This window comes from Camelus bactrianus, chromosome 12 (genome assembly GCF_048773025.1).
Source record: "Camelus bactrianus isolate YW-2024 breed Bactrian camel chromosome 12, ASM4877302v1, whole genome shotgun sequence".
Classification (NCBI taxonomy): Eukaryota; Metazoa; Chordata; class Mammalia; order Artiodactyla; family Camelidae; genus Camelus; species Camelus bactrianus.
Genome location: NC_133550.1, coordinates 57,342,258 through 57,359,255, shown reverse-complemented (window position 1 = coordinate 57,359,255; position 16,998 = coordinate 57,342,258). Strand labels below are relative to the sequence as shown.

At 44.1% G+C, this 16,998-nt stretch overlaps 1 protein-coding gene across 5 annotated transcripts in view; it reads left to right on the top strand.

The window, feature by feature from the left end:
- Positions 1 to 16,998, top strand: part of MYRFL (myelin regulatory factor like) — a 111,831-nt gene that overhangs the window by 42,735 nt on the left and 52,098 nt on the right. For 3 of the 5 annotated variants that reach the window (XM_074375408.1, XM_074375405.1, XM_074375409.1), the window contains exons 3-7: positions 5,224 to 5,291; positions 5,394 to 5,652; positions 6,487 to 6,617; positions 12,735 to 12,885; positions 16,167 to 16,362. In XM_074375408.1, the coding sequence (XP_074231509.1) occupies positions 5,224 to 5,291; positions 5,394 to 5,652; positions 6,487 to 6,617; positions 12,735 to 12,885; positions 16,167 to 16,362 (805 nt within the window). The remainder of the gene's footprint in view (positions 1 to 5,223; positions 5,292 to 5,393; positions 5,653 to 6,486; positions 6,618 to 12,734; positions 12,886 to 16,166; positions 16,363 to 16,998) is intronic. The other 2 variants (XM_074375406.1, XM_074375407.1) reach the window with 2 other exon arrangements.

Sequence of the window (16,998 nt, the reverse complement as noted above, 5' to 3'; positions counted from 1 at the left end):
AAGTGAATTTATTTATGAAACAGAAACAGACTCACAGACATAGAAAACAGACTTATAGTTACCACAGGGGGTGGGGGACAGATAAACTAGGAGTTTGGGATTAGCAAATACAAACTACTATATATAAAATAAACAACAAGGTCCTGCTGTATAGCACAGGGAACTATATTCAATATTCTATAATACACCATAATGGAAAAGAATATGAATATATATATATATGAAAACACTAGGCTGTAAAATTTCTGGGAGTAAACTTGAATCTCAGAGGCAGATTTTCAAATTTCAAATATATTTAAAAATGAAATTATTGGCTTTGTAAAACAGATGTCTCTAAATGCTCTATGGGAAACTGGTCCCATGAGATGCTGTGGGGGAGAAAAATAGAAGTTTCGTGATCAATAACAAGCTTGTGGCTCACTGGCTTAAACAAAATGAAATGAATTTCTTTACTTCAGGACTTCTCAGAGCCTTTGATGTGTTAATGTGCAAGTGGGAAAGGGACATGGTATACAGTGTTACTCAAACTTACTTGGCCTTGGACCCCTCTGGGGAGGCATGTACTCATGTATAAGCAATGGGATATGCTGCTCCAGACATTCTCATCTTTCTGGATGAATCTAATTGGTATGTTGATCTGGGGGCAGTTCTGTCAGGGTGGGAAGCTTTCTGAAAATTGCCCTTAATCCTGTATTGCCTTGTGTGGTGGAGTCCAGGGCAGCTGTCTGTCCAGGATGAGTGGGAGCAGGCTTGAAGTCTCTCTCTGATTCCCTAGGTTAGCCAGCCAGTTACCTACTAGGCATACAGGTGAGCTGTGGTGGTTGGACATATTGGAACACGTCCAGGTAAGGAGTGCTGCTTGGAGGGTAGTAGGCTAGAGATTTAGGGGACAGCATAATTTCCTGGAGGTTGCAGTGAAAAAGGACAAGAAGTGTGTGTGTGTGTGTGTGTGTGCACGCGCGTGTGTGTGTAGAGGAAGGAAGCCTCTGGAAAAATGACCAGTAAATCTGCAAGACAAGCTTTGTTTCCTTCAAAAATTGCTCACAGCTTCACCTGCTTCCTTCCTTTACTCAAAGTGAGGGCCAGGTTGCAGCATCTTCAGCATCACCTGGGAGCTGGGAATGTAGCATCTCAGACCCTGCCCCCGCAAAGGCTAAATCAGAACCTGCATTTTTAACAAGATCCCCGTGGGATTCACATGGACATTACAGTTGGAGAAGCTCCGCTTTAGGTCACAGGAGCATGCCTCCTTCCCCATCCCTCCCCAGACCCAAACCAAGAACACACAGTTCTGAGTGTGTTCAGTGGAAGCAGAGAGCAGACTGAGCTTTGGGCTGACCTTGAAGTCCGCTGATGGTAAGAGGAACTAGCTGAGGGAATTGAGGTGGCTCTTAACCACAGGTTTGAATGGGTGACTTCATAGAAGGGGACCCTAGAGACATTAGGTCCATGAGGAATCAACTCCAGGTTTCATTTCATTTCATTCTAATGGTTGAGCTCAAGTACCTCGTGTTCTGGGTTTCACATAGGACTTGGTGTATTGGGTCTGGATGGCAAAATGAGTTAGGAGTCAATGACCAGCTTTATGTTTTAGTTCTGCCGCCGTCGAGTGGGGCTGATAAACTCTTTATTGTGATATTGTGAAAGGGAGTGAGGTAATCCATCTAATTCTATGAGATGAGCTTGTAAAAGGCTGAGTTCATTGACCGGTTTGATTTCTGGGTTCACACTGATGCTAGAGGAGAAAAGCTATACAAAGTTTCGGGATAAAACATTATCAGTGACTTCTCGGTTCTAAAGATATTTGTAGGAAATGAAATAACCTCTAGTAATTTATTTGATTGGGATATTTAAATATCTGTATTGAAAAAAAAATTGTGTTCTTTAGAGCATAAACTCTGGTGATAAATCCTTTGACTCCAGCTTGACTATTGGCCAAATGAATAATCTCGGGTAAGTTACTTAACCTCATCAAGCCTTAGTTCCATTGCCTGTGGACCAGGGCGAATAACAGTACCTTTTCCTACGGTGGTAGCAGGAATAGATGAGGCAACAATGCAAAGGCTTAGCCCAGTGCCTGGACCAGAGCAGGTCCTCCACGAAGGTTGTCTGTTTCTAAAGCAGCAGAGGAGAGTGGTGAGGTGTCAGGGTCCTTGCAGTTTGCCAAGATAGGGCTAAAGGGGAGGGGTGGCATTTTGCTTTTCTTGCTTCCACTGCCCTGTCATGAAATGATTTTCTTGGGCTGCTTTGTCCACTGACAGCATTTCTGCCAAGGCTCTTTCCCATCCCAGCTTCCCGGGTGGTGGGTACAAACCCTAACCAAGTTGATCAAGTTTTTATTGAGTGCCTACTGGGTGCTCACCACCGGGCACTGTGCAGGACGGACACACACACACACAGAGTATTAAGACATGCTTTTAAGTGAATGTCCACATGGGAGAACACGAATCACACCCACAAAAAATTGGAGCAAATACTTTCAGTACCAACTATTTTTATAACTAAGTAATGGGGTACAACAGTAAACCAGAACAGAGGAAGTCCCGGCTAATAGTTTACCAAGGGCCACGGGGTGGAAAGCAGTCTGCCCTGGCAGGGCACCCAGGCAGTTTTCTTTGTGTTGGTGTTGATAATGATAAAAAGCAGATTGACTTTTTGTGGGTTTAAGTATTGTGTTTAAATTCTCAGCAAATAATGCGTTTCCTTATCGCCCGCTCCTGGGGACAGCTGCTCCCATCCCTTCACTCTTGGTGCTCCATTGTTGTCATGCGACTCTAGAGGGAAGAGAAGGACAATGACACACAGTATAAAGTCATCAGTAAGACGAAGGAAAGTAAGCGTCAGGTAGGGGAGTAGAAAGTGACAGGTGGGAGGAAAGCCATGTTAGACTGGTGGTCAGGAAAGCCCACTAACATTTAATGTAATTGTTGATATTTCATTTAATTCTGCCATTTTATTATTTGTCTTCTTTAAAAAAAATCCCTTCTATTTCTTATTCCTCTGTAACTGCATGTGTGCGGTCAGCCCCACACATTGATGGATGGCTCAGGGTTGAGCCACACACTTGGCTGGAGTTTATACGCAGAGTTTGGAGTTTCCCCCTCTCTGGCTCCCATTCCCAAGGCTTCCCTTTCACTTTCAGTAGCTATGTTTGCCCAAGACTCTGTCCTCTGGTTCTTTAGGTCTGAAAGATTGTGGGTTTCTGTTGGAGTTTTCACTATTCTGTGGTTCTGACTTCAAGGCTAAAAGCTGTAAATAGATAACTCACCCCATGCCATTACCTTCTTCCAAGTTTCAGTGCCCCTTCAGAATCTTCTTACTTTTGTCTACTTTCCAGTATCTTCAAGTATATATATATATGTAATTTTAAAAAAAATTTTCCAGAGTTGATGGTTTTATCCGTGGGAAGGTCAGGTCTGGTAGGAGCACCCCAGTCTTATCAGACACAGAAGAGCTCTGTGTGATTCTTTGCGTTCCTCATGTACCTGGTTGTCTGTTCTGTCTTTAATGGCAAACACTCTCTGAAAATGTCTGGTCCTTCACTATTGGTTCCTGTTTAAGAAATTCTGTGGCAAGTCGTTATTCTCAAAGAATGAGTTTCATTGCAGAGTGACCCAGCAGGGGATGGCCATTTCATTTCCTTAGGTGACTCCCAAATATCATTTTTCCCCCTGAGGACATTCAATTTTTTTTTGGGGGGGGGGAATAATCCTTCAGTTTCTTACTGTGGGAAGTCAGCTTGGATGCCTACAAAGCCGAGTTGGAGAAGGGTCTCAGAGTTCAGCTTTTAGACTTTTAATGAATCCTTCTATTTTTAGCCCAGTAGCTCCATAGTCTCCCTGGATCCAACTCTCCAGAGAGTAAAGCTTTCCAATTTCTGTTGAGATGAAGGAGGATGTGGCCTGGCTGTACCGACTGGGGAGGCTGATGTAAGGGTTCACCTGTTCCCTAATCACTCTTTCAATCCATCTTTCGCTTTTGGTTCCACCTTACCCCTGAATTCAGAGGCTGCTGGTGATGCCAATATCTTGGGCTTTTCTGGAGTTGTATGCAAGTTGGATAATGTCTTGTTGGCTCCTACGTCCCCTCCGCCACTCGCAGGCAGTCTTGTTTTTGCTTTTCCCTTCTGCCGAATCAGTTAGCATCCACCCTACTTCTGTCTGCCACAGTGTTATCGAAATACGGTCTGTTGCGGTCTCTGCACAACATGCTCTCTGTCCTTATGTGTTTATGCCTCTTTAGGTCTTTTCTTTCATTTGGGTGGAATTTTTGGAGGAAGGTAAATGTGTGTTCTCTCTTCCCTTATTAATAAAAAGTGAATAAACTATAAAGGATCAACCTGTGGCAGAAACATACCTTTTCTAGTAAATAATAAAAACAGACTCCTCTCTTCATTGGATGAGGTTGAAATCTTAATCAATCAAGAAAAACATGACAGCTCACTCTCCAGCAAGAGAAACAAGTGGAGGATGGTGGTGCTTATATTTAACTTAAAATCACAGATTTTCTGAGCCATAAGAAACTTTTCGAACAGAAAAGGCTGGTTTTTTTTTTTTTTTTTTACAGAAATTTACACCCTTTTTAAAAGCGGTGACACTCATTTTTTAAAATGAAATTTTACTTACACTTCAATATATAAAACGAAAAAAGTTACACAATTATCCCCCCAGGCATTTAAAATTTTTTCTTTTGTGAAACACCTGAGCTCTTTCCAGGATCTTCGGGAGCACAGATGGAAAACCAGTGCTTTAGTGGTGGCATTTTTCAGTACTCTCACCTGACCATCTCTCCAGTGTTAGTGCTTTGAGGACGTGAAGAAGCAACAATAATGTTAGTTAAACTTTACTGAGCATCATGGCGTTTGGAGATGTGTGTTACGCGCTTTTTACCCAGTATCTCATTTAATTTTCACTGTGATGCTTTAGGAAGGCATAATGATTATTCCCATTTTGTAGGTGAGGAACAGAGGCCTGGAGAGGTTAAGTACTTGTTCATGGATAAACAGTTAGGAAGTGGAAGAACTGGGACTCCAACCCAGGTCTGTTAGACTCAGAGCCCACTCAGCGTGACCCTGGGCGGGGTCTGGTGGGCTTTGGCCCCCCCGGGAACACCCAGAACCCTCCCCGGGGGTGCTGTACACAGAGGGCTGCTTCCTGTCTGTGACAACAACGGAACGATGGAATGGGTTACAACAAAAAAGCAACGCTTGTCTCTAATCCTCAGGCAAGGCCAGCTTCCAGATACCCCACCCTATTCTGCGTCAGACTCCTGCTCTCCTCCACAGGTCAGAGGTGAGTGCGATGCGCCTCCCTCCCGCACTGCTTGCTCTGCTCCTGTTCTTTGGGACTGTGCGTGGTGGGGGAGAGGCCTTTCTCACCTGTGTGTTCCCCCAGGTGCGTGCTGCCCGACTCTGACGCCCGCAGCCGGGAGGACCACAGCTGCTTTCCTCCGTGCCGCAGCTGCACCTGCAATGCTGCCTGCACACCTGCCCCCCAGCTCGTCCGGAACCAGCGCCTCTGGCCACACCCACGGCGGCTTTCACAGCTGCTACCCAGACACCAGTCATCTCGTGACCCACCTGGACCAACCTGGGTCCTCCCACCTGGGGATTGGTTGTTCTTACCATCAGCACCCTCTGTGCCACAGTCCTGGGTAAAGGGCAAGATATTTAGTTATGAAAGACCTCAGAGCAGCCCCCCTCCCCAGCGGTGCAGGTGAAGAGTGAACAGTGGAGTCCTCTCCAGGAGATGGCAGTGTTGAGACATATATCAGACACCCAGGGCCCTTGGCTTCAGACCATCTCTTGATTAACAACACACGAAACCCAAGGTCCTCATTCACTGGCAAGCTAAAATGTCAGAAATGTACAGGGAGATTCTGAGTGATGGAGAAGGCACTGTTTGCGTGCCCAGCCTCAGCGAGACTACTCAAGCAATGAGTGAATGAGTTCTCTGAAAACTGTCAATCGTCTTTCTTTTTCAATTGTCTTCATTGATAATCTTTCCTTCTCTTTCTTCTCTTTTTCCCTCCCTCTCTTCTTCCTTTCTTTCATTCCTTCTTCTGGATCTAGAGGAAGGCAAAAAAGGGCGAAGGCCATCAAAACTGCGATAAAATTCCACATGAAGAACATTTTCAGGTTTCAAGTGTGCACTTGCATTTTAAGTATCTTCTGTCTTCTCTGTCTCAGCGAGTCTCCTGCTTTTGGAAATGTTGTCAGTTTATTTTCCAAGCAGGTGAATCCCAGGTCCATCGGAGAGTGAAAAGCTAAGTTTCAGACCAGCAGGGCTCATGGAATGGGAGCTTCTTGCCTCTACTCCATTGCATTGACCTGGTTTTTACTGCAGACTTGCAGGGCTCGAGGAAACTTAACTGACTAGAATTAGTTTTAAGCAGGCCAGGAGCTGAGACCTGGGAAGTTAAATTTGATTTAATAGGACAAGGAGAACAAAGAAAAATCCTAACTTTATTTTGGGTTCTTGATTTTAGAGCCTCGTTGCCATCCACCAAGAAGAGAAAGTGCACACAGATGCTGGAGGATGCCGGGGACGGTCAAGTGTGGGCGCATCACTCCAGACCAAGTGAGCCAACCCGGGGCCCGTTGCTGCCATTCGATCAAGGTTATTTACCAGCCTGGGAGTAGCCCTATGAAATTACGTTCTCTCTAGAGGAAAGGCAGTGACAGGCTCTGGGAGTTGTTTCTTCCCTCTTGATATAATGTTTCATGCAGTCTTCAGTGGGGTCGTAGAGATGCTCCTGGGAAGAGCTGCCATTCTCTCTCTGGCGGAGATGAAATGCTGGTTCTTCCGGTTTTAGGGGCCCTGTGTCTGAGAGCACCCGGGCTCCAGGCCTGGGAAGCTGTACGGTGTGGCAGCCCCTGCAAGAGTCTGCTGGCGAGCTCACTGCTTCGTTCAGCGCAATCCTTCTTGGTAACATGCAGATTCTGACTCAGGTAGGGTCTGAGATTCCGCATTCCCAGCAAGCTCCCAGGCCATGCCGAGGCTGCTGGCTCGTGGAAGGTGCTCGGAGAAGCAGGACTTTAGAGGACTTCTCCGGTGGAGCAGGAAGGTAGACAGCTGAGCTCCGCCAGCAGTTGCTTCAAAGGAACAGGTCCCCCATAGATCTTTGACATTTTGTAAAATCATTTTGAGAAGTCTTTCGGCAGAACCATACGATGCTAAATGGTCGGCCCACCTCGTTCTTTGTCTTATATATCATGTTACACACCATGTTTTGAGCTTGGAGACCTGATGAGGTTGAGAACAAATGGGAGTTTTTGAGCCTGAAGCCTTGAACCTCCAAACTTTCAGGGCAAACGCCATGGCACTTACTAGGGAAAAGGATAACAGTATTCCACGCCTGTTCCATCAGCCACTGTAAATGCTCAGTGTGGGCAGTGTGAACGGTGCCCCGCATTCAGGGTACCAAGTCACATGTCCTTCATTCCCATGCATCAGCTTGGCAAGAAGTCCACAACTTCCCTCTTGGGGTCCCCTTCCCACTCTTGTCCCCACGCTCCAGGGGTTTATAGTGCTCAGAGAGCGGGTGTCCATGGCTTTTCCCCTCTTAGGGTTGCCACCTGTGGCTTTCACAGCCACAAAATAAGACCTGGTCCTCTGTGCCCCGTGGAGCCTGCTGGTCCCTTCAGGGACATCTGGCCTCAGCTCCAGCATGGGCTGCGGGGGCCCTTCGGTGGACGGTGACTTCACTTGGCCGAGTCCCACACATTGTCACTCTCTGGGAGTGCCGTGGGGCTGAACTGCATGGGCATCCAGCCATCGTATAAACCAAACCTCTACTGCCTTCTTGGCTTTTGCATGGATTCCCCCATGGCCAGCAGCTGCTTGATTTTTCTTATTCAACCCTAGAAACACAAAATGCTAATTAAAGCCTTGTTTCTGGATAATATAGAGCTCTCTATCCACCTTCCAATGCATGGTTACCCTAATTTCTTCAGGGATCCTTGCATCCCGCCTGTAGCTTCATTATGCTTCTCAAACACAAAAGGCTGAGTAAATTTCTAGCCAGATGAGGGGACCATCTGTTCACTCTCCCACAGATGCACCAGCTCACTGAGAGTACCAGACGAGTCATCCAAAGCTTCCAAGAGTTTTCTCATCAAACCAGATTGCTGCGTGAATCCTCCTGGCCATTTCAGAGTTAAGCTCCACCCTGTGATGATTTTCTGCAGCCTGTCCCTAGAGAGGGCATTGATTTTTCACCGAGAACAGCCATGAAAGAGTAACTGAAATGTCCCAACGGATAGGAATCCTTGCATCCTTTGTTCATTTATTTAAAAAAAATTTTTAAATGGAGGTACTGGGGACTGAACCCAGGACCTCGCACGTGCTAAGCCCACCCCCTACCACAGAGCTATACCCTCCCCCATCCCTTGTATAAATCTTATTTAAAGGTCACTGAAAAACTGTCTAAAGATAATTGGCTCCAGACAGCAGTTCTAGAGTGAACATGAGTGGGTTCCCAGGGGAATTAAAAAAAAAAATCTGTTAATCCAAATGCCATGTTTTCAGCAAAAGTTTTCCAGTGGAGGACTCATATTTGATGTTGCAGAAGCCCAGGGTTTTACAGAGGTCCCGGGGAAAAAGCACAGGGGTGGAGGAAGGGGGAAACTAGTCTTATGGGCAGGATTTTAAATGGGGGAAGATGTTCTAAATCAAGCAGTGAGATTTTCTGGTGATGCTCTTCCAAGCAATTCATTTTGGTCAAGGGTTCCGAGATGCCTCTCCATAGGGCTCACGGTGTAGAATGACTGGCTTAATTGGGGGCAGATGTGAAATCTTGCTCAGAGAGAAGGCTGTTGCTGGGCAGGCTCCTGCCAGCTGGTTCCTGGCCCCACATGATCTGGACCTCAAATATGAGAGGGTTCCTGGTCCCACCTGATCCAAACTCCAAATATAAGAGGTGACATATGGTTTGAACTTCAAATGTACAAGGGTTTTCCAGAATTGTGGCCTTTAGCCCACAGTGAGAGGTCGATGAGCTGAATTCACACTGTAGAGTCAGGAAAAACATCTGTCTCCCTTCTCCAGCAATCAGGGGCTTGTCAAGCCTGACTTTTTTTGATTATCAAATGAAAATCATAATTTTTACTTCACCCATTTCCAAGACTTTTTTTAAGCAATTTTAAGAAAATAGCTTGAAAGACATTCAAGTGCAAGCTGTGAGTTTTCTCCAAAAAGTTGGGACTTGGGCAGTTGGCTGCCTTCCCACTTCTGCTTCTCTCTTCTGTTACATTTTCTCAAGAAATCCTCAGTATAACATAACAGAAGAGAAGGTTTGAATCCTGTCTCTTCCACGTAACAGCTGTGACCCTGGATAAGTTATTTCAGGTCGTTGAACCCCAGTTTCCCCATTTCCTATGACGTAGGAATCTTTACGTCATAATCACTTTGTATATCTGATTGGCTGCATCTGCTAAAACGTATCCAAGGACCCAGTGATATTCCTCCTAGGAGTGTATATGTGCCCACCAAAAGACATCCCACAAATATTCACAGTGACGTTAGTTATAATAACCACAAACTGAAAATAACCCAAATGGCCATCAAGGATAAATTGTAGAATATTCGTGTCGTGGAGTACTATACAGCAACGAAAAAGAACAAACTACTACCCTTTGCAACAATAATAAGTGAATCTCATAAACATAATGCTGGACAAAATAAGCCAACACATGAGAGTACACATCATATCATATCATTTCTATAAACTCCCATATGGTGTTAGATTGCAGACAGTGATTACTCTTGGGCAGGAGAAAGTAGTAACTGGAAAAGGGCATGAGTGTGTCTCCTAGAGTGCCAAAGGTGTCCTATTTCTTGATCTAGTGGTAGTTACCCAGTATAATTCATTTTATAAGAAATCGTATACTAATAGTCTGTGTACCTGCCTTCGTATATATTATACTTTAGTACAGAAAGTTCATTTAAAAAAAGCGATATTTACCTTGAGGATGAGTTAATGAGTTGATGAGAAATTATGTCAAGAGTCTGGGACAGTGCCTGTGGTGCATAAAGCCACAAGAGTCGTAGATATTATTAGTAGTATTCATATTTACAATAATAAGTCCCAGTATTGGGCTTAAGCTTGTGCCTGGAAGTTTAGGGTGGGTTTGTGATCCCAGACTCCCATCCCTGGGACTCGTCAGCTGAGAGCCAGCTCCCAGGGAAGCACCGACTATATTAGTCCTGTTGGAGTGGCTGCCCTGAGCCCCTTGCTGCTGTGATGGGAAAGGGCAGGAAATACCATTATCCTCGAGGACAGTGCCCCCTGCCCACTGCCCACCCTCCCTCCCAGCACCGGGAGGAGTGGAGCTGGCCTCAGGCTGGCTCCCCAGCACCTTGACCTTACAACCATCCTTGAGTGGGAAGGGGCCCGAGTTAGCTGGTGTTCACTCAGGCCCATGACGTTAATTATTTCACATCAGATAGAGTTACAGTGGAGGCCAAGAACAGAAGTATTTGCCAAGGCTTCTTGGGAACAACTGAGTCACCTGATAGAAACAAGTACATTTGGTAATGACGGTGCCACTAGTACTAACCAAAGGCACCAGTGTTTAAACTTACTGGTGGCAGACACTGTGCGAAGCCCTTACAGACACGGCTCTTCGCATTCCTCCAACAATCCCGGAAGGCATCACATTGTTACTCACATTTTGTAGATGAAGAAACTGAAGCCTAGAGACATCCATCCATTTTCCTAAGATCGCAGAGCCAATAAACGTAGAGTTGCGATTCAAACCCAGTTCCACCTGGTTCTAAACGCCAAGCTCTTGAACTTCCTTTATCCTCTCTCCTCCAATGGAAGGAAAGATGGAAGGGCTAGTTTCTCCCTTTCTCTGAAGTTGATTTGAACAAGGCAGACCGTGGGGAGGTTGGTCTGAGAAGGTTTTAGGCCAGGTAACTTTTGGAGGCGTGAAGGCCGAACAGCTCCTGGCATTGTGACCACCTGCATTCTTAGCTGGGAAAAAGATGTTCAGGCTTTTGAGAAACTTTTCCTAAGTGATTGTTTACAAAAACCAAAAAAAGAAACAGATGTTTTGCTTAGGTGGCATGTAACAGCAATGGCCCAAGGGAAAAACACAATTCCTGTGACATTTGGGATCCAAAGCAACCTGAAGCAGCTCTGCTATTTATTTATTTTAAGAAGTCCTCTATAAAAGTAAAAAGAAAGGAAGCTGGATGAGTGCAAGAAAACCCAGCCACGTGCCTCTGCAGCTCCGAGCTGTGGGCTAAGTGCCTGCTCTTTTGGAAGGTGCAGTGTGTTCTGTATTGTCGCCCACAGCCGGCACCTGAGCTTGCGAACACTCACCGTTTGTTTCCCTTTTACTCCTGGTGTCAGGCATGAGTGATGCCGAGGGGTGTTAACAGAAAAGGGAAGCAGCAAACAGCCGAGTAGAATTTACATAAAAATTACCTGCGGTTGAATCATCCAGTTGGGAGTCATATTCAAATTAAGACCGACAACGTGCTCAGGGGCCATGCTAATCTCTGTATTGTTCCAACTTTAGTATATGTGCTGCCGAATGAAAAAGAATATGAAAAGGAATATATTTATACACATTATAGGTATATATATATATAGCTGAATCACTGTGCAGTACACCAGAAACCAATACAAAATTGTAAAACAACCACAATTTATAAAATGACAAACAACTTGCAAGGATTATGCAAAAAGAGTAGCTTGTACATGTCAAATTGCTGTTATCTGACCCTTTTTGATACACTCAAGCAGCAATTTCACGTAGTTAATACTACATTCTAACGAGATGTTTTCTGTTATTTTATCTTCGTTTTAGCTTTTGAAAGTTCTTTCACTGTGATATTTTCTCTGCTTGTGTAACATTGCAAGATGGGCAGGACACCTGTTATAATTTCTGTTTTGCAGTTGAGGGAAGTAAGATGCTACGTGAATAAATAACTCATCTAAGTTCAAAAAGCAAGTTGGACCACAGAATCTTGGTGCCACAAGGGACCTGTAACAGATTAGAAAGTATTGGTTACGATTAACAAAAACGAAGAAGCCAAAGACAAAGCCCAAAATACCCTCAAGCTGCCTTAATCACAAAACAAACAACCACAACAACAAAACTAGGGCATCTATGGGGTCCAGTAACCTAAGATTTAGGACTGGATCCCAGAACTCAAAACATGCCATCAGGACCGGGTGCCCTTCATTCTCAGCTGTGCCTTCTGCTCTGCTGGCTTCATCCCCAGACAGGCTTTCCCCTCATGTCCCAAAGTGGCGCCAGCAGCTTTCAGGGATGTGTCTTACAGGTTCACACCTCATGGAAAAGAGTCAACATCTTTGAACCCACCTGACCTAAAGTGCTGAGATCCACTCTGCTTGGGTTGCATTAGGCCATGTGTCTACCTGGTGAAATTACTGATGCAAATTCTGTAGTTTGATGGATCAAGCCTGGGTCCGCTACCCTCCCCGGGGCTGGAAGTGGCCTTCACTCAAACCACACAGACTGGAAGTGGGTCCCGAGGGCAAAGTTTCTAACAAGCGCTCGCCATGGCACCTTGGAAATCACTGACCCCACGCTCCTCACTTTACAGTTGAGGAAGCAAGGCTAGCCACGTGCCCCCTGCCTCCCACACGTGTCACTCCTCACGCGGTCACATGGCCTGTGCCTTAGCTCCACGCGGCTGTCTGTGAGTCTGGGACAAACAGCCTTGGAGGAAGGATCTGACGTGCCTGTTTCTTCGCAGTGACAAGCAGGAGTCACAGCAACGAAGCGCAAGACCGTGACAGTGAGAGGCAGAGCGCGATGCTTGCGGACCAGTGCTCGCCTGCTCCGAAGTGGCGGCCATACCGAAATGCTCCTTGGCATGGTTTAGTAAACGGTCAATACGAAAACCTGTAAGTGGCCTTGGTTGGCTGGAGAGAGGGGAGAAAGGCAGTGCTAACTCTCCAGACTAACTCCAAGGATCTGGGCTTTGATGCCAGCCCTGAGCCAATGGGATGGGTCAGTGGGAAGGTGTGTCTTCCTCCTTGCCTTTTGCATTTTAACTAATGAATAGTTGGGACGTTGGTTTCTGGCCTTCAGGAATCTAGACTTGTAATTCTAACTCATAATTTACCCACTAAATGATGGAGGGGGAGGGAGCCTTTCGGAGTTCACATGCCTGGTTTAAACTAAACGCTGGAAAATGGCGATGTCCCAAATCACTAACATCGAATCCTGCAGTTAAAAATTCCATAGCACACTTTTTTTGGTGGGGGGGGCACATTAAATTGTTAGCCCCCCCAAAATCTATGCTGAGAATCAGTATTACCAGTTTATTGTCAGTGGCAGACATAGTGGCTTTCATAGCAATTGATGGTGGCTTTATATTGAGACCAAAATCAAACTGTGTAAAATAGCCATAAACTGGAAAATTTGCATACTATTCTTGTGACATTATAGTTTCAAGAAATAAATGTGGGCTTACACATCATTGCTCTTAAACATCCTGTAAGCCTTCTTTTTATCCTTCAGTATATAATTTACCTACCCAACTCTTCCAGAATTTTCATGGACTATAACTGCTTTCTTAAAACACTAAAATGTGCTAATGATTAAAGAATAGGATTTTCCATTAATAAATAGAATATGAAATGGGAAATGTCGGGCTACAAACTTGAGGGGCTTCATGGCATTTTCAAAACCTAAATATAGCTTCTTTAAGAGCAAAACTAATCACCAGGACTTTTATGTTGGATGAACTAGAAGGAAGAAATGTTTTCCTTAAAACAAAATCTAAGCAGTTTCAACAGCCTTTGGGAGTTGGTGTATTTGACAAGAGGCAGAAAGACACAAACTGCTAATTGTATCATTGAAATGACACAGCTTGTATCTTTGCCACCGTGGGCAGTAGAAAAAGAAGGGAAGGGTCCCTAGGTCTCGGTTTTGAGTCTTAGCCATCTTGATTTTTCGGGGAGTGCTCTGTATTCAACCCTAAGAATGAGCACCGAGGTATGAACCTGTTACACATATGCACAGTATTTTAATTGAAGCCTTGAATGCTTCCTAGTCTTTATGCATCTGAGTTTATGAAGTTTTCAAGGTAACTGTTACCTCTCTTCTTATTTGAGTAGTTTTATTTTTGATTTTTTTAAGTTTATTTGAACAGCCAATCTATGCTCCACTGATCTGGAAAAAAAGAACAGAAATGGTATCAACTCAAAGGTGCAGAGGTAGATTTATTTTGAATGCTTAGCCATAATTCACTTTTCTTAATTAAAAAAAGGAAGACAATACTCAACTGGATTAGAATTCAGGCCTTCTTGATTTCACTGCTCATATCATTGAGACAGAAAATCACTTGTCTCTTCTTAGATTATGATGTCTGACTTGTGACAAAAATATCACTTTCTTAAATAACCTAAAAGCAATAAAGTTAGGGGATTAAAAAGTTATTAAATCTTTTTGGGGGGGAGTGGTATTCAAAATCTGTATTAAAAGGAGCTGTAAAAAAAGCCAGTTTAGTTGACTTTATAATTAACTTTTGATATCAAAAACAGAACTGCTACTCGTAGGTAAATAGAATAATTTCTACAACCAGAAATTTGTGTTTAGGATTCAGAAAAATCTTCAACTGTGTAATTGTTGTGGGTTGATTCAGCTTCTGCTTACAGCTGTCCTTCAATTTCAGGCCAATGGTCAGATCTGAGCTGCAAACCTTGCCTTCTTTCTTCAGTTTTTTGACAGTGAAACATGGAAGATTGCGAAAAGATATTTCCCTTTGTTCTCAAACCAAGACAGTTCTTATTACTTTCTATAGTGAAATCTATACAATTCAGTCCATCCTGGCCCTTACACAAGCAAATTCGCAGATTCGTTCTAGAAATCTGAGTCCATATAGGGTTCCCAGATGGCGTAAGACGTGCAGTCTTTATCAAATCCTTCACTCACTGGATTTTTCTGTTGCTGCCGGCAGGCACTGTGATTTTGGAGGTTTTGAGCAGCCACTTGAGGCTAATCTATGCCCTAGTGACTTGGTCCAGAAGGGAGGTGCGTAACTTGCAGAGAACATAAACGCTGTTTCCCCAAGACCCCCATTCATATTTTCCGTCTCTGAAATTAGAGGAAAATTTAGAAACTCTCCGTTGTTTGTTACATGGCAGCCACCCGAGTCGAGATCCCAGAAAGCACAGATCCGCACAGTAGCAGGGAGCTGGCAAAGCGGCCAGGACCCACCTCCTCTGTGTGTTGTCCTAGGAAGAAGCTTCTTTTCCTGAGGAAAAACCCACATTCAGGAATCTTGATGCACTAAAAATCATGCTCCATATCTACAAAATATTTAGAAAAACTCACCAAAGGCGCTTTCGACTTTATATTCTCTTCTCTACTTGATAATGTTTACACGTCTAGTATGTTTTATTTTTATTAACATTTAAAAGCATTTCATGGAACATACAATACACAAAGTATTGCTATTGAAAATGATTTGATAAAACAAATGAAGCAGGAGTCTGGTTAGCTGCCCCACCATTATCCCATTTTTTTTCTGCAGAAGTAGCCAGCATCATGGGTATTCAGTGCTATTTCAGATCAGGAGGACAAAAAAGAAATGACCACACTCCAGTGAAAACACGTGTTCAATCAGTAGTCTGACTGTCTCTAGTTAATCTGGCTTAAAAGTATTCCTGGTAATTCTGACCAGTCTATTTTTCTTCATGTGACTACCAGAAGGCTGAATATTCGTTCATCTGAATGACTATTTGAGTGTGGTGTTACTGATGAAATTTAGAGATTTTTTTTTTAAAGGAGGAAAAGAGATGAGTTCTAGCCCAGATATTTCATAAGTCTGAGGAATGTGGTGACTTCTCATCTTCTTACCTATCCCTCTGTTTTATGATGAAGTCAAATTAGAAGTCTAGGAAGCACAAAGGGAAAAGGCAGGCAGAGGAAATGATGGTTCCGTTTGACAAGAATTGTACATCTTGGTGAAGATAAAAAGCTGCAAGGGGGCCCGCTGCATTTTGAAATGGTACTTTCATTTCCCTGATAAAAATGAACAAAACTGATTGATTAAATACACCAAAAGGGACTTTCCACAATACATTTTCTTGGAATGTTTGTACAATTAATATCATTAATGAAGGAAAATGTGTAGAAGATATTTGTAAAACCGGCTGCTTGATTCCACGTTTCACAGACCCAATATCGGCTATCGAGTTGTCACAGACAAAGGATTTAATTTTTCACCGGCAGATGAAGCCTTTGTTTGCCAAAAGAAGAACCATTTTCAGCTAACCATCCATATCCAAGTCTGGGGAAGTCCAAAGTTTGTCAAAACCCAGATGGGCCTAAAGCCAATAGAAATGTTTTACTTGAAAGCTTTTGGGGTTAAGGTAAGTCTTCTTTAGTTCACTTTAACTTGACTATTCTTTTTGGGATGGGGTGGGGAGGTAATTAGGTCGATTGATTGATTGATTGATTGATTGATGGAGGTATTGGGGATTGAACTCAGGACCTTATGCATGCTAAGCACGCACTCTACCACTGAGCTATACCCTCCCCCCCAGTTTAATTTAATTCAGCCAACATTTACTGAGTGTTCCAGTTATCTGTTGCTGCTTAACAACCTATCCCCAAACTGAGCAACTTAAAAATAATAACAGTCATAGGTTTGGGTCACAGATCTGCGACTGGATCAGGGCTTGGCTCTGACAGCTCACCTCTGTTCAGGAGCCATGAGCTGGGGCAGCTCCTCTGGGCCTGGATCTAGTCTCCAAGATTTGTGCTGGCCATCAGCCAGGAGCTCAGAGGGGGCTGAAGCTGAGCTTGAAGCTTGGCTCTCCCTCCTGCGGACCCCTCTGTGGGACAGCTTGTGCTTCCTCACAGCGTGGTGGATGGGGTCTAAGAATAAATGTTTCAAGACATAGGAAATGGAAGCTGCCAATTTCTTCAGCCTCAATTCAGAAACATCAATTCAAACCACAGTTTTGACATTTTTAGTGTATACATCTTGCACTTCTTTTACTGAA